The sequence below is a fragment of the Amblyraja radiata genome, chromosome 25, assembly GCF_010909765.2.
Source record: "Amblyraja radiata isolate CabotCenter1 chromosome 25, sAmbRad1.1.pri, whole genome shotgun sequence".
Taxonomy (NCBI): Eukaryota; Metazoa; Chordata; class Chondrichthyes; order Rajiformes; family Rajidae; genus Amblyraja; species Amblyraja radiata.
The window spans coordinates 25,047,479-25,065,705 of NC_045980.1; the positions used below are offsets into that span (position 1 = coordinate 25,047,479).

Sequence of the window (18,227 nt, forward strand, 5' to 3'; positions counted from 1 at the left end):
AGTGTTTCTTCCCTACCATTTCACATGTTTGCATGTATACTGTGTGTTAAAACACAGTTGCCTCTACTTATCCTTCCACTCAACTGTGCTACTTGCTCAGGTTTTTGGTTCAGTCTTTTATGGCATTCTGGATTCGCAATGATTTTTTTTTTTTTTTTGCCTTGCCAGACAGCATTAAGAATATATCTGCTGGCCAAAAGTTGTTTGCAAAACATCAAATACATCACCTCCCCCCTCTCCCCCACCACCATCCCGCCTTGGTAGGTTAATGTATTTTTCAGCATCACGGTTTTTGCTCATCCTGTCTTGGTGGCCTGCTGCTCACACCTCCCTCTCTGGCTGTTGCTGGCACCATGACATGAAAGCAGCTTTGGGATTGCTGGTGATGGCACTGGTATTACATCATTCATGTTGCCATTCTCCCATTGAAATCAACCTGTGCTAATGTATAATTATCTGTCAGCAATTTTAATGAAGTTGTGTGTGCATCCATCACCGCTGATTGCTTCATATTTTTGTCTCCGGGGAGCTGACACACACAAAGAAGGGAAAACGTCTCAATAATTATTATTTGCAGAGGTTTTTTTTTTTTAAACCTCCCCACAGGTTCTATTTTTTAACTAGCATCTATTTTTAATTCAAACTTTGTGTCACCTCCCACGGATGGTTCAGGCAAAGGCAGCTGAATTTCTCATTTATTTGCTAAGTCCATAGGGTTTCATTTCTGTTAAAAGGGAACTTTGCAGTTTTGATAGAGAGCTTCAAAATGTCCCCAATAAAATATTAAAATTTAATTTTTGCTAGCATGTTGAGTCGCTGTCAATATAGTCCCTTGGTAGTCATTAGCATCAACACCTATCACATTATTAAAAAGCTACATATACCTGGAGTTACTCATCTGCTTCAGGCTTAATCCATACCCACCGCACGAAAGCTTCCACTTTACAATAGTGAAATACTCATTATAAAAAGCTTCCAGTGGAGCAGAACAAATGGCGCGGCAGGGTTTTGCTATTCATATTTATTTGCGCATCTGCCACTTCAGAAGTTGTCGCCTCATTTAACAGTGAGTTCCTTAGCTTCACCGTGAGCTTTTGACAACCAAATTGGTCCTGTTGTGTAGGCTGTGGCTGCCAGCTGCAATACACCAAGGATCTAATTAAAGAGGAGGTGTCTGCGGTGTGTCCAAGATCTGGTTTACGTAGAAAGTGCTTGCACTGTGCCCAGATCTAATTTGTGCAGGAGATATACATCCTTCTCTGGGATTGGATGCATTTGGTTTAATGACTGGGCTAGTTACCCTGAAGCCTGGATTAACCATCTGGTGTCATGCTCAAACCCCAATGCAACAGCAAGATAATTTAACTTCACTTCAGTGAAGAAAAAACAGTTGTGAATTTTAAAAAGAGAGCATTTGTAATTGTAACGATGAAACCAGTGGGTTGGTTCAAAATAGCTGGACTGATTCACGGACAACATGGTTCGTTTCAACCAGCATCTCATCTGCTCCCATTGTGCTTTTGTGCCCATATCCTGCACTACTGCAGGTGATTGGACAATGACGGAGAGTCAGAAGGGAATGGCCCTGCATGTTTTTGCTGTTGAAGTCTCCCTTACTTCCCTTCTATCTCTTTGTCTCATGGCACCAAGTCAAACGGGGCCAAGGAAATCCCTAATTATTACTTATCATTAACTGAGACAGGATGATCGATAGTCCTTTGTGTATTATAGCCCATTCTGGAAGTGAACAATGGTTGAGTGTATACTTGCTTCCACAGGAAATACATTTTACACATAGCCATAAGTTGATTTTGTCCATGTCAGAAATATAACTATACCTGTGCAGTATTGTAATGAATGATATCAAAAGCACATAAGACTGATAAAGAACTATTACCAGGAATGGGGAAAGAGTGGAAACTAGTTCTGCCGTTCATAGGAACTACAGTATGTCGGGCTTTGGAATTTAGTATGAAAAGAGCACATTTGTGTGTGTGAGTGTCCATTAACTGGGTGTTTGCAACTTGGGGACCTCCTGCACTCTGGGTAACTTGGTAGTTCTGACAGGTAAAGCAGCCACGCTAAGTCTGTGGCAAATGGTGCGAAAACAAACCTGAATAAACCTTCCTGTCCCAATTCTCGTAATCTGGATGTTGCCGATGTATCTCTCCACAGCAGCAATCAATTAAAGCAGTAAAAAAGGTTAAAGAACCTACCCTTGATATTCAATGACATTACTGTTAGCAGGTTCCCAACAAGCAGCATCCTAATACTGCTACAAAAGCTGGTCAGATGCAAGTGCCTCATCTCCTGATCTCCAAATATTCCATTCCTCCACTATTGCCACACCCTGGCTGCAGTGTTTTACAATTGGACAAAATGCCCTGCAGTTAGTTCCAACAATTTTTTGGTGCCTCTCAAAGGACAATGAGTACATGGGAACCACAATACTTGTGGGTTCCCCTCCAACTTGCACATTATCCTGGACACAAGGAACTGCTGATGCTGGTTTTACAAATCTGAAGAAGAGTCCCAACCCAAATATCACCTATCCATATCTTCCAAAGATGCTCTCTGACCCGCTGAGTTACTCCAGCACTTGGTTGGATCGAAATTTTGGAACTCCCTCTCCAACAGCATTGTGGGAGTAATTCACCAGAAAGCTGGTTCAAGAATTGACTCGCCTCCATCTTCTCATGTAATTTATGCCAGCCAATAAATGCTGACTGTGCTTGACGCGCACAATGTCTGCATCATTGATTGTTGCCCGCAGTGATCTTTTGTATCACATGACTACTATTCAGTGATGAATGTGGTCAGGTGCATGGACAGGTTTTATATCCACATGTGTGCCAGTGACTTTTTGTTGCAGCTCGGCTTGAGATCTGTGGTGTTGTAAAATGTGAACTCAGACTTTGCGGTTTCCTTCATAAGCTCAATTTCCTTTCTTGGTGCTTTGAGACTGACTATACATGACAATCTAAATGGAAATTATTGTTAAATTAGAAACATGTTTTAAAAGATATATTAAATATCTTTTTGCTATGTTGTAGGAATAGATTTCCTAATGATACTCCTTTTGTTAGCTACTGATACATTTTGTCTCCTTCATTGTTAGGATTTATAGACAAGGGAACTTGCATATCAAGGAAAGAATCTGCATTCATACAGCCTTTTTTTTTTTTAACCAACCTCAAGACATTACAAAGCACTTTGTACAAATGACATACTTTTGAAAAATGGTCATTGACAATGTAGGAAACTTGGCAAATGATTTGTCAACAACAAGCTCTCACTTGTAATTTAAATGGAATGACCAAATAATCTGTTGTTGATGTGCCTTGAGGGATGAAAGATGGCCAGGATACCTCTGAGTTCCACACAATTACAATTGAACGTAGTCAAGACTTGTCCAAGGCGATAAGGCATCCCGACAAGGTACACCAACACTCGGTAATGATTGCAGTGTTAGCCTAGTCTAGTGTAAGATTTGATCCCGCACTCCGAATATCAATGAAAAATAATTAATCACATGTGCCCCTTTTGTGCTTTTGTATTAGCTATAATTTGTATTACTTTACCTTGCTACAGTGAGAAAGTCAACAGATTGGCAACATGGAGACCCAACCAGCAACCCAGAGAATTGAGTTCAATCCCAACAGGGCAGTAGTGGAATTTAAATGAATTATCGAGAATTAATAATCCAGAGTTTGGTTTGGACAAAAGTGCCAACGAATATCTGTAAAGACGACCATGAAAATCTGCCTGATTGCAGACGAGACCCATCTGGTCAACTCCTGTCGTCTTTCCCTGGTCTGGCTTACATGTGGTTTCCTTTGAAATGCTCTCTGAAGTGGTCAAGCAAAAGTCCATATGTTTAAACAAAAGTAATAAAACTGCACAGATCATCCAGCATTGCGATAAGCACCAAATTCAAAGTTGCTCCAAGCCTAGTGGCTGATATGCTATCACTAATATGGACGAGGGAACCAGGCATCTGTCTACAGATTCTTCTCCAATATTAGCTTGGAAATACATAGCTGATCCTTCATTGTCACTGGGTCTGAGGCTAGAGCTTTCTGCACTGCAGAAACACCCCTACCAGAAGGACGGCACACGTCAAGAAGGTGATTCATGTCTCTCTTGCTGGTGATGCTCAGATCTTGAAAATAGTTTATGAAAAAAACTTGAATTGAATGAATGAATAAGTTTATTGGCCAAGTATGTACACATACAAGGAATTTGCCTTGGTGCTCCACTCACAAGTAACAACACGACATACAGTAAACCATTAATAATAAAACATTAAAACATTATAGTTTAAACATGTGAATGAAATTAAATATCAGAGCAAAGGGAGGCTAATTGGAGTTTAGTTAATCACCATCCCCAGCTGGTTTCCACTTCCTGTTGATTGAATCATCCTAGCAACCCTGTGTCGACAGCCTGGGTTCGTGTATGAGGAAGAAAAACTACTTATTACCTGCTGGTCCAGATGAACAGGAGGGACCGCTAGCACTGAATCCCAAATGGTTGAAATGAGAAACTTGGATTTAAAATATGAGCAGTTTACTTGTCCACTTTTAATCCCAATCCATAGAGTAATGCCAAATAATTTTGGATATCTTGAAACGCCCCTTTTTGCTGACTTCAAAACCAATTCACTGTGTTCATTTCAACCATATCAATGCCAATTCCTGCTTTCCACATATCAGTTTTAACCAACAATGTGATACTTTTGGGTTTCTTGACCAGAACTCAACTTTGATGCCGATTTAGTAGCACCGGAATTCCCAGAAGTTAATGGAACTGTTCGAAGTGGAATTTGTTAGATCAGCTACCATCTGCTGTGGCGACGGGTGTTCCACAACATGGGGTGGGGTTATTCAGTGAGAGCCAGACCAGGCATCGCATACAGATCAATTTAGTTTAGTTTATTGTCACTTGTACCAAGATACAGTGGAAAGCTTTTGTTGTGTGCAACCAGTCAGCAGAAAGACAATACGTGATTAAATTTACAGAGTGTAGATACATGATAAGAGAATAACGTTTAGTGCAAGGTAAAGCCAGCAAAGTCCAATCAAGGATAGTCTGAGGGTCGTCAAAGAGGAAGAGGTAGATCACGGGTATTTGGAATTTTTATGCCAAAAGACTGAATGGGCCAGTCTAGAAATTAAAGAGCTTCGATAGGGAGTTGTTAGGTAAAGATATTAGGGGGAGTGGAAGAAAATAATAAGTGGTATTGAAGATTTAAATAAGGATAATGATTGAATGGCAGAACAGATATGAGAAGATGAATGAGCTGTTCTTGCTATACTAAGTAAAGCATTGAGGAGCCTCCTGCTGCACACTATTAAGGAAGTTAGGCCGGTGATTCATCATTTCTTGGTTATGCCACAGCTGAATAGGGTTGCATTCCTCAATTTCTTGCAGGTTTTTTGTAGCTGGGAGATCAGTGTTACCAGGCAGTCAATTATCTAGTTTCCCTTGCTCTCCGTCCTTCCCCTACCCTAGTCGTCGTACTTGTTTCACTATCATCCTGTTGAGTTTCACTGCCTGTATAACTCATTATCACCTCCCCCGCAGCCAACAATGGACCATTGTGAGCTCCACCTCTCCTTGATCATCATTGCTTTTTGCATATCTATCATTCATTTGTTCTATGTGCCATCTATAATCTCTAGTTTCCCTTTCCCCTGACTCTCAGTCTGAAGAAGGTCTCGACCCAAAATGTTGCTTTTCTCCTGAGATGCTGCCTGACCTGCTGAGTTACTTTGGATTTTTGTGTCTATAGTCAATTATCTAGACTTGTTACAGCAGCTATTTTAAAGTCATCAAAGTATTTCTATTTTATTTAAATATCAAGAAGTGCTTTTAAAATCCTTTAAATGATTAGGAGGCATGGCACTCATCTTTACCTATTGAAAGTGACACCACCAATAAAATGTAAACTAGCCTTGGCCTCTACAGATTGCAAATCTTTAACTGCCGTTCCGTGAAGATTAGCTAACTCGGCACAGATCAGAAGTCATAGCTGAGACCATCTGGTCTGCATAAGTCACTATCACACCAGATGGCAAACAACCAAAATGCCATCTGGGAAGCTTCAGTTACTGGGTTGTACAAGAGAGTTCAGGAATATCCACTCTCCTGATATTTGTATGTTTGTGTGAGGCAAACTTTCCCTCCACCACTATCCTCTCCCCCCTCACTACCCCATCATATCAATAGAATCATTGAAAGATAATTAACATAGAAAGTAAGTATTAAGATTGAGAATACTATGAATACACTGGTGATGATGAGTGAATGTGTACTTGCGCATGGAGTTACATCCATTATGGCAAAACTTCTCTATTAGGATGGCTTTTGTCTTTCTCCTGTGTGGGATTTTGTGGGAGATCCTGAAATGCCAAGATAATCCTTGAATGCCATAATTCATGTCTATGTTTGTAAGAGGAAGAGACCTGGGCACGTCCATAGTCAAGGTAGATAATTTAACTTGCTCACAAACTCTTTGTCACTAACTCATACAAATAAACCTATTGACATTTTCAGCAGAGGATGCAAGAAACGACAATTCTGGAGCTGAGAGCACTCTCATTTAAAAAGTTTTAAGTTTACGTTTATTGGCCAAGTATTCACATACAAGGAATTTGCCTTGGCGCTCCGCCCACAAGCGACAACATGACATACAGTGACAGTTAGGAATGACACATAAAACATTAAACATTAATAATAAATATTGTACAACTTCAAAACCACACAGCGCTTCACAGCCAATAAGCTTCTCGTTTCCCTCTTGAAGATAAGCACAGCATTCATTGCGTGTAGTATATGTTCCCACTAACAGGAGTGGGCTGATTGATGACTGTTTTTAGTCTTGTTAATGTTGGCCAAAGACAACATCTTCCATTCAGATTTTCTTACAGGATTTTTTATATTCACTGTGGAGACACATGGGATCTTTTCATCTGGGAAAATAACACACTGTACACCCGTAGCACTCCCTCAAAGTGTCAAGCTGAATTAAATTGAGCATTAACTTCACTGAAATCAACCCTAAGTGTCTTAAATGTTATCTCTTCTTATTTGGCAGGTATTACAGAGGCACTCACGGGGTTATAGTGGTATATGATGTCACCAGTGCAGAATCATTTGTTAACGTCAAGCGGTGGTTACATGAAATAAACCAGAATTGTGATGATGTGTGTCGGATACTGGGTATGTATATCATTACCATTGTACATTGGAATGAAATAAGGAAATTGTTTGATGATTCACTCATTCACAATAAGAATGTCACTCATCCACCTGTGTCCCTCCATTTCCAAAGATATGATAGATAATTTTACAAACATAGGAGCTTGGGTAAATGATTACCTCTCAACCCTGCTCCACGTGTGATTTGAAATCGTGGCTGATCTAATTGTCACCCCCATCTCTGCATTCCCATCTGCCCACCATAAACGTAGACCTCATTTGCTTATTAAAACTCTATCAACCTCTCTTAGATATTCAAACATTCTGTTTCTACCACCTTTTGAGGAAGAGATATCCAAAGAGTCGTGAACGTCAGAGAAATTTCTTCTCGCGTCAAGTCTTCAGTGGGCAACCCTGATATTTAAACAGTAACCCCTCATTCCAGAATCTCGTGGAATCGTCACCTCAAGCGACTAATGGCAGCAGAGTGGTCCAACAGTAGTCACCGCCTCACAGCGCCAGAGACCAGGGTTCGATCGTGACTACGGGTTCTGTCTGTATGCAGCTTGTACGTTCTCCCTGTGGCTGTGTGGGTTTTCTCTCTCTGTGCTCCAGTTTCCTCCAAACACACTCCAAAGACGTGCATGTTTGTCGGTTAATTGGCTTCTGTAAATTTATCCCCAGTACGTCCCTAGGATTGCTGGTCGCTGCAGACTCGGTGGGATGACGGCCTGTTTGCACTCTATCTCTAAAATTAAAATGTTTAATTGTCATATGTAGCAGGAATAAAACAATGAATTTTCTTACTGCTGCATTACAGACCAATTAATGCAATAACACAACAAATAAATATACAATTATTAATGGTTCAATAAATTAAAAGTAAGTAGTACTAGGTAAGTAGTCCATAATAATGTAAAGCTGAAGTATGTAGTGCAACCAAAAATAAACTCCATAGTAGATTGTTGCTGAACTAGAGTTGTGGTTTGGGTTCTGCAGTATTGTTCAAAAGCCTGCTGGTTGCTGGAGAGAAGCTGTTCTTGAATTTGGTGGTCACAGTTCTCGGGCTCCTGTAGGTGCTTCCTGATTGTCGTGGTGACATGAGAGCATGGCCAGGGTGATGTGGGTCTTTGATATTAGCTGTCTTTTTGAGGCAGCACTTCCTGCAGATCCCTTTGACGATGGGGAAGTCAGTATCCCTTGGGGACCGGCAATATATACTACTTTCTGCAGCCGCCTTCGCTCCTATGCGTTTCATGTTACTGAACAGTCCTGATGCAACCTGTCGATATAATCCCTACCATACTGCTGTAGACGTTTGACAGAATATTCGGTGACATTCCAAATCTTCCCAATCATCTGAGGCGTTGATGAGTTTTCTTTGTGATTGCATCAGTGTGTTGGGCCCAAGACAGACCTTCAGAGACATGCACACCCAGAAACTTGAAGCAGTAGACACTCTCCAGCATCATCCCGTTGATGAAGACGGCTTCATGGATCCTTGGCCTTTCCCTCTTGAAGTTAATAATTGGTCTTGCTAATGTTGAGAGCAAGATTGTTGTTCTGGCACCATTCAGATTATCAATTTTCCTCCTGTACTCTTAACTCATCGTTACCTGGGATTTGCATATAATCTTGAGATCCACCCAGTCAAGATCCATCATAATATTATATTTCGAATTAAGTCCCCTCTTTCTCTTCTTAGCTTCAATGATACAAGCCTGCTCAAACTGCTCGAAGTGAATGAGTGATAATTCCAAATATTGCTGGGGCAAACCTTTTCTGAAATGCTTCCAACTCCTCAGAAGGTGCCAGAAGAACTGGAGTGATGTGTATGCAAGAGCAGGGGAAAATGGGATTAATATAGATGGATACTTAATGACTTGATAATAATAATAATAATGGATGGGATTTATATAGCGCCTTTCGAATACTCAAGGCGCTTTACATCGCATTATTCATTCACTCCTCAGTCACACTCGGTGGTGGTAAGCTACTTCTGTAGCCACAGCTGCCCTGGGGCAGACTGACGGAAGCGTGGCTGCCAATCTGCGCCTACGGCCCCTCCGACCACCACCAATCACTCACACACATTCACACACAGGCAAAGGTGGGTGAAGTGTCTTGCCCAAGGACACAACGACAGTATGCACTCCAAGCAGGATTCGAACCGGCTACCTTCCGATTGCCAGCCGAACACTTAGCCCATTGTGCCATCTGTCGGCCTGTTTCGCACTGTATCACTCCATGCACTTTATCATCCCTCCTTGTATATAACTACCTATGTCGTGTACAGATGATGTTTCTTAATGCCGTGTATAACTGTGGCTCCCAGCTTTGTATTCAGTTCCACACAACAAATGATAACATTAGTGCTTCGAATTACTTGCTGTACCTGGATACTAGCCATTTTGCATTGTGCATTGGGATCGCTAGATGCCTCTGCACTTCAGGGCACTGCAATCTATCACCAGTGCTGGTTGCTCCATTACAGGAAGGATATGGAGGCTTAGCGAGGGTGCAGAAAAGGTTTATCAGAATGCTGCCTGATTATTGGTTATAAAAAGAGGTTGTATGAAGGTCAATTATTTTCTCTGGAGTGTCGGAAACTTTGCAATGCCCTAATATAAGTTTATAAAATTATGAGAAGCATTGATAGAGTCAGATAGTCAGAATCCTTTTCCTTTAGTCAAACACTAGAGGGCATAGTTATAAGGTCAGAGGGAGAAAGTTTAAAGGAAAAATGCGAGACAATTTTTTTAAGAGTGGTAGATGCCTGGTGGTCGAAGTAGTAGCTTTTAGACAGATGCATGAATATATGGACCATGTGCAATGCAGAAGGGACGAGTTTAAGTGGGTAGTGTGTTCACCACACACATCATGACATGAAGGGCCTATTCCTGTTGTACTGTTCTATGTTCTTTTTTTCTATTTAAGTAATGTACTTGCTTTGTTATTTTTCCTGCCTAAATTTCTGATGTTTTTACCATTCATTAAAAGCTTAGGGCAGAGTTTTACATGCTGTCATTTTTGCCATATAAAGTCACTACTCAAGGCCACTAATACATTTAAATTCAGGGAACCTGTTAATTTGCATATATTTCACTTGACAAATTTTGATTGTGTAATCTGTTTGTCTAATTTCTATCAATAAGTTGCTCAAAAAATTCCATCCAGCCATTTTAGTCCTAATGACAAAACAGTTGGCCATGTGCTGTGAAAGGGGATTGATCTTCAAGTGTTTTATTGTTGGGTCTCTGAATCTGCTGCAGCACAGCATGAGTTAGGTGCAGAAAATCCCCCCAATGGTGTTATTGGTTGTAATCTGGGAGTCATTGCTGCTCTAACTTTGTTTTTATTATATTATCAAAGATAGCACAATGAATTGGCTGTGGCTGTCATGATCCAGCACTCCAAGCTGGTATGTCAATACAAACTCTTCAGGCACCCCCTTCCCTCCTGCCCGCCTAGAATTCCGCAGCAACAGCGAGCTTGAGCACAGTTTCAAAGTGTACTTTCTTCAACAGTCATTTCACTTTGTGTACTCAAGTGTAATTTAGATAAGATTATCATCTTTGATTTGATTTGATTCAATTTATTGTCATTGCACTTTTCAGTGCAACGAAATGGTTTAGCCTGCAGTCATAACATAGAATAAATAACAAACACTCAACACAGTTTAAAGTCCCAAAGTCATTGTCTCTTCACTCCTTGCTCTCCCTCTCCCTCTGCGCTGAGGCAATCCAAGCCTCCGATGTTGTGACCCCGCCGGGTGATGGTAAGTCAGTCCCGCGGCTGAATCCGTGCTCCGCAAACGGGGCGGTTCAAACTCCGCGGCCCGGGGCGGTCGAAGCTGTCGAAAGCTGCCGCCCTCCAGTCCAGCGGACGCAGCTGTAGTTGCGGGAGCTCCGGAAAACAGAACTCGAGCTCCCGATGATGTCGTCCACTGGCCCGCGGCCGAGCCTCCGAGGCTCCAAAGTCGGGTCGGAAGTTGGGTCGCCCCGCAACCACAGCCCCGAAGTTGACCAGCCTCGCGTTGGTAAGTCCTGGCTCTGCCTCCGCAGCCTCGAGGTCGGTCGCAGTTGGAGGCCGCCAGCTCCGCGATAGGCCTCAGCGCAGACGGACACGGAGACGGGGGATACGGCAGGAAAGGTCGCATCCCCCCGAAGGAAGTCATAAAACATGTTAACATGTTACACCCCCCCTCCCCCCCCCCACACATACACAACTAAATAAACCGAAATAAACTAAAAACGGGACAAGAGAAAAGAAAAAACAGAAAGGACAAACGGACTGCAGGCGAGCCGCAGCTGCAAGGCAGCGCCGCCACTTCCACAACTACACAGAGTTATTGGCATTTGCAACTTTCATAGTTCGAGGGACTGCATTGAGCGTGTTCCCTATCAGCTCACACAGACTGACACTGAACAGAAGGTCTTTGTCTGGTCTGGGCCAGAAGTAAACCTAGGTCCAAAAGGTTAAAGATCACTGTGTTAAATTATTTGACAGCTTTCTCAGCCCTTCATTTTAATATTGTAAATTGTAGTTTTGAATTTTCTTAGCTTTCACTATTTAAAAAATATTGCCTCCATTTGGGAAAACTTTGCCAGGTTATTGTTCAATTATGGACATTTTGTCAATTATGGAACAGAAACAAAATGATATATCTCAGTCGTGGCCATTTTGCTCACCAGCCTGTGCTATTAAAAGGAATTCCACTCATCGCTTTCCCTCGTGGCTCTAGAAAATTTTTCATATGTGTATTTATCCAAAGCTCTTTCAGGAACTATTTGTGAATCTGCTCTTTGAGTATTCCCACTCGTACTACATAGTTAAGGACAGCTTCCCCTCGGTTCTGTTGCCATTTCCTAAAAGCAGGAAATGATAGAAATGCTCATTGTCAGGAAGCATCTGTGGAGGGAAAAGCAGGTGTAACATTTAAAGTGCTGATTGTTTTATTACAACGGAAAATAATTAAAAATGTAACCAGTTTTAAGTTGCACAGAAAAGGATCTGGTAGGAATGAAGAAACGGGAAGATCTGCGATAAAGTGTCAAGCTGGAGAGATTAAATTATGGGGATATGATGCTAGGCAAAAGGGGAAGTAATGAGACTAAAGAAACACAAGATGGATCGAGAGGGGGTGTAAATCAGAATAATGGGATGGTCTGACAGTGAGCCTAGTTTTGCATTTGGGAATTTGTGAAGTGCAATTGCATGAGATGAGGAATGACTTGCAAAGATCTTCCTGGATGTACGGAGATAAACGTAAAATGGAAAAGGGGATCTTCATGATAAATACCAGACACACAGTAGCTGACCAAAGCAATTACAGAAAATAAACAGAAAATTAGTATTGGAATAGCATAATGGTTAACATAAAAGTAAAACCAAAATTATTTAAGAAATGAAGCAGCTGGAGGATGGAAGATCCTGACCCAAAAGATCGTCTGGTCATTTCCATACACAGATGCTATCTGACCCATTGAGTTCCTCCTGCAATTTGTTTTTGCTCAATTCCAGCATCTACAGTCTCTCGTGTCTCGGTCTTTAATCAAGTTGATGAGTATAAAGGTGAATCAGTTAAGGGCTAATAGGGGTGGGGGGAGTGGGGGAAGAAGGGGTGCTAATGGAGCCAGAGGGCATGGAAGATCAAGCGATTGCAGTTAAATGTGTTGAAGACTTTGCCGTGTTACAAATTCATGATTATAAAGCACTGAAACGGCCTCTTTAATCCAACTCTTCCATGTCGGCCAAGGTGCCTATCTAAGCTAACCCTCTTTGCCTGTGTCTGGCCCACATCCTTCTAAATCTACTGGACCAAATGTTCTTTCAATTTTGTATTTATTCCTGCTACCATCTCTCCTCTGGCAGCTCGTTCCATATTCCCACCATGGAAAAACATTCCCCTCAGATCCCCTTTAAATCTTCCCCTCTCACTTTCCACCTATGTCCTCTAGTTTAAGACACCCCTACCCCAGGGAAAAAACTGTAGCGATCTACACTTATCTGTGCCCCTTATCATTTTATTAACCTCACTCATGTCATCCCTCAACATCCCTTGCCCCAGGGAATACAGTCCCAGCCTATCGAATCTCTCCTTTATAACGCAAGCCCTCTAGTCCAGGCAACATTCCTGTGAATCGCTGAACCCTCTCTAGCTTAATCACATCCTTCCTCGAGCATGGCAATCAAAGCCACAAAGAGTACCACAAGTGTAGCCTAACCAACATTGTGTACTGCTGTAACATGATGACCCACCTTTGCTACTTAGTACAATGGCTAATGAAGGCAAGCACACCATATCCCATCTTCAGCTTGTTTATCAGTGCTGCCACTTTTAGGGAACTATGCACTTGTACCCCCTGATCTCCGTTGAACTATTTCCAGGACTCTGCCATGCACTCTATAATAGACAAGGTTGGAAGAGGTGCAAATGAACCTGTCTCCCAGAGTGCTCCCCCACTGACTTATCATAGAAAATAGGTGCAGGAGTAGGCCATTCGGCCCTTCGAGCCAGCACAGCCATTCAATATGATCATGGCTGATCATCCAAAATCAGTAACCCGTTCCTGCTTTTCCCCATATCCCTTGAATCTGTTAGCCCTAAGAGTTATATATAACCCATTCTTGAAGACATCCAGTGAATTGGCCTCCACTGCCATCTGTGGCAGAGAATTCCACAGATTCACAACTCTCTGGGTGAAAAGGTTTTTCTTCATCACAGTCCTAAATGGTCCACCTCTTATTCTTAAACTGTGACCCCTGGTTCTAGACTCCCCCAACATCGGGAATATTTTTCCTGCATCTAGCCTGTCAAATCCCTTAAGAATGTTATGTATTTTTATAAGATATCCTCTCATCCCGCCATCCCGGGAATTAACCTGGTGAACCTACGCTGCCATCTCTCAATAGCATGTATGTCCTTCCTCAAATTAGTAGGCCAAAACTGCACACAATACTCCAGGTGTGGTCTCACCAGGGCCCTGTACTACTGCGGTAGGACCTCCTTGCACCTATACTCAAATCATCTCACGACGAAGGCCAACATGCTATTTGCTTTCATCACTGCCTGCTACATGTACCTGCATGCTTACTTTCAGTGACTGGTATACAAGGACACCCAGGTCTTGTTGCACCTCCCCTTTTCCTAATCTGACACCATTCAGATTATAATCTGTTTTCTTGTTCTTGCCCCCAAAGTGGATAACCTCACATTTATTCCCTTTATACTGCATCTGCCCACTCACCCAACCTATCCAAGTCATCCTACAGCCTCATAACATCCTCCTTCCAGCTTTGTGTCATCCGCAAATTTGGAGATGTTACATTTAATTCCCTCATCTAAATCGTTAATATATATTGTAAATAACTGGGGTCCCAGCACTGAGCCTTGCGGTACCCCACTTTCAATGGAAAAACAATAATTCAGAAATTGGCACAGCCTGCCATTCTGAAATGGACCCGTTAATTCCTGCTCTTTGCTTCCTGTCTGCCAACCAGTTCTCTATCCATGTCAATACCCTACCACCAATACCATGTGCTCTAATTTTGCAAACTTATCTCTTGTGTGGGATCTTGTCAAAGGATTTTTGAAAGTCCAGGTACATCACATCAATTGGCTCTCCCTTGTCCATTCTACTTGTTCCATCATCAAAAAATTCCAGATTAGTCAAGCATGGTTTCCCCTTAGCCACTTGCTAACCTTATTTCCTAGAGGAAGTGGAGTACAGCCCCTTCTCTAGTCGCTATAAAAACGGTGATATTGTTTAACTGGAAGAAAATGCAGGCCATGCATAATCTCCGTTCATGGGCGGATATGCATTTTGTTCGTGATTAAACCCCCACCGACCACTTTGGTGTGTCTGTAAATACACATTTCGCTCACAAACTGGTTTCCCCCTCCCCCGCTGTCCCCACTGTGTCATTGAACTTTATGTTTCTCCCTTCAATTCACATATATCCCTAACTCCCACCATTCATCTCCTATTTCACCCATTCACTTGCACCTCTTCCCCACACTCATTTACATTTGTAAGTTACTGCCTTACCCAATTCCCACCAGACCTGTTGTTATCAAATCTTTCGCTTCTATTGCAGTGGGCAACAAGAATGACGATCCTGCACGCAAAGTAGTAGAGACCAACGATGCACAAAAATTTGCAGAACAGATGGGCATTCAACTTTTTGAAACCAGTGCAAAGGAGAACCTCAACGTCGAAGAGGTAGGCATTGCCGTCAAAGAGGTAGAAGATGGGGTTATGTGAATAATTTGGGTCTTCTCATCTGTCAGTTCCTTCTACGAGCTTCAGAGTTTTACAGCATGGTAACAGGCCCTTCGGCCCAACATGCCCACACTGACCCACATGACCCATCTACATTAGTCCCACCTGCCTGCGTTTGGCCCATATCCCTCTAAACCTGTCCTATCCATGTCCCTGTCTAAATGTTTCTTAAACGTTGCGATAGTACCTGCCTCAACTACCTCCTCCGGCAGCTTGTTCCATACATCCTTGTGTAAAAGATTTCATAGGAATCACTCGGGTTCCTTTAAACCTTTCCCCTCTCACCTTAAACTTATGTCCTTTGATTCTCGATTCCCCTACTCTGGGTAAAAGACTAGACCCAGCCTGCTCAACCTCTCTCTATAGCTCAGACCCTCGTGTCCTGGCAGCATCCTTGTAAAGCTGTGGTCCAAGCTCACCGTCTGCTTTTGCTTTCAGATGTTCAACTGCATCACAGAGCTCGTGCTGCGTGCCAAGAAAGAAAACTTAGCCAAACAGCAGCAACAGCAGCAGAATGACGTCATCAAACTGTCCAAAAACAGTAAAAAGAAGAGGAAGTGTTGCTAACGAGGAACAAAATAAACGGACTTCTTTGCAATGAACAGTCCCTTTCACTCGGACTTGTATATCATAAATTCAGAAACAAACGTTCTTTTACATCCCCACCCCACCTCTGCCCCACAACTCTCCCCTCACCCACACCCTCACCCCGAGCCCTGGGAGGATCATGTTTGAGAGCAGATGTGGAGTCTTGTTGGCTCGGTGCTGTTGCTCCTATATTTCAATTTCCGAATTATTATTTTTCCATTGAAAGTGACTGCGGCAATGGAGCTCAGTGCCAAGATCGGAGCAGATCATCTCATTCCATTTGATTTGTATGGATCTACAGAGAAAATAAATGAGTGACTTGTCTCGCTTAAGGGATTTAAAAACCCTGTACATAATGTACAGCTTTAATGCCACCCCTTCCTCATCGCTTCGCCTAATACTTTCAGATGCCAAGAAATCATGAAGCACCTTCATTCTATCTTCTATTTTGATTTTTAATAAGTAAATATTTTTGGATCCAAGCTGCTGACTAATGTTGATGCACGGTGGCCACTAGCTGCTTCCAGTTTTGCACCATTTCCGCTGTTAGACTCGCACTGTTGTTATCTGATTCGTCGTTTGTGGTTGGGGAAGAGGTGGGGTAAATATGGAAAGCAACTGCAATGGAGGGAGAAAGGGACATTGGCTTGCTAATTGTGCTAGACAATTTTATCAATGGAATTGGAGACCTCATTTGGAGTTTTTTTTTAATCATCAAGTAACTACTCCACTATTTATATTTAAAAAATGGGTCCAGAGTTTTTGGCTGATGAATTTATCATGTTGGATGATAATTAGCCTTCTACTATGATGGGGAGGGGTGGGGCAGGTAAATAATGGAGAAAAAAAAGTAACTAAATAAATTGTGAAATAAGGCAAGGTGAATGAACGGTGTTTTTAATATCTGTCAATCATGTGCATTGGCTTAACGCGTGTTAATATCTCAGCCCTTCAACCTAGAAGGCATGAGCTTGGTATGTGATAATGTCTTTTTCTAAACAGCACACAGTTGATGCCCTGTGGTAAAATAAATCCAACAGTACATCTTGTACTGGGGTGGAGGGGAGGGTGGTCTTGCATTTTAAAATGGAAGGTTAGAAATTGTAGGGGAGACCAAATCCATGGTGTTGTGTCGGAGGGAAAAAACAATTGGAATTTCCACTACCGAAGTGAGAGCCCTTGGAATGAGTCTGTGCAATTGGATACCAGTTGGGAAACCCTGTTTTATTGCTAATTTATCAACTCCACCTGAGAAGCTGCAAGGCGGCTGAAAAATGTCATGATTCGTGAGTGTGGAATGCAATAGTAAGACTGGAATATGGCTATATGTGCCTGCCCCATGTTACAATCCGAGAGTACAAATTGAAGAAATATAAAAAAGTTTACGCTTGATCATTCTATACTTAATGTTGACGTTGGGTGCCTGAAATGGACGTGCCCTTTTCCCCAAACATTAACATCCTGCACCTTGGTGTTATAAGGTGGCCCCTGTTCCACCTTATAACACACCAGCCAGTCATTGCCTCATTGCCGCATAGAGATCTCTCTTATGTGGATAGGATAATGAACTGCCTCCAGCTATGAGAGTTCAGAATGCAATCAGTGTGGGTGAAATCTGCAGCACAAGACTGTCTAGAGGAGAACTAATTGCCACTAAATTAAGAGTCTAATGCTTATGGGGATGGTTGGTGCAGGATATGGAAAGGTCACCTGGTGCAAGAATGAAAAACGCTTACTATGGGATAATGCCACATTGGTCACTGCACAGGCAGTTTCACACTGGATTACAGGTGATCAGGTAATCACAGGTAACCTGTGACTACCTGACCAGGCAAATGCTTGATTAGGAATAGTGGATGACATTGTTTTTTTAAATGGTATGTAGGATAAAAAGTAACTTAATAACTTTTGTTTTGAGATTACCATTTACTGACAGTTTTAAAGAAAGTATATCATTTAATTTGTGTACTAGCTGGTCATTATATCAAAGGAGAAGGCCTGTTTTATATGTTATATTGTGGACTCCCATCTGTTAAAAGGTGTATCTTAAAATATCTGAAATCTTGTGGCATTTGGTTATGCGACTGTTCGTGATGACGATTATGTATTAAAACACAGAAATTACTGCAAAATGTGGTGCAGGTTACAATA

General features: G+C 42.0%; 1 protein-coding gene across 2 annotated transcripts in view; it reads left to right on the plus strand.

The window, feature by feature from the left end:
• Nucleotides 1-18,227, plus strand: part of rab35 (RAB35, member RAS oncogene family) — a 51,925-nt gene extending 33,698 nt beyond the window's left edge. Inside the window, exons 4-6 of one of the 2 annotated variants that reach the window (XM_033043517.1) lie at nucleotides 7,100-7,224; nucleotides 15,304-15,428; nucleotides 15,927-18,227. In XM_033043517.1, the coding sequence (XP_032899408.1) occupies nucleotides 7,100-7,224; nucleotides 15,304-15,428; nucleotides 15,927-16,055 (379 nt within the window). In that variant the 3' untranslated portion in view covers nucleotides 16,056-18,227. The remainder of the gene's footprint in view (nucleotides 1-7,099; nucleotides 7,225-15,303; nucleotides 15,429-15,926) is intronic. The other variant, XM_033043518.1, reaches the window with a different exon arrangement.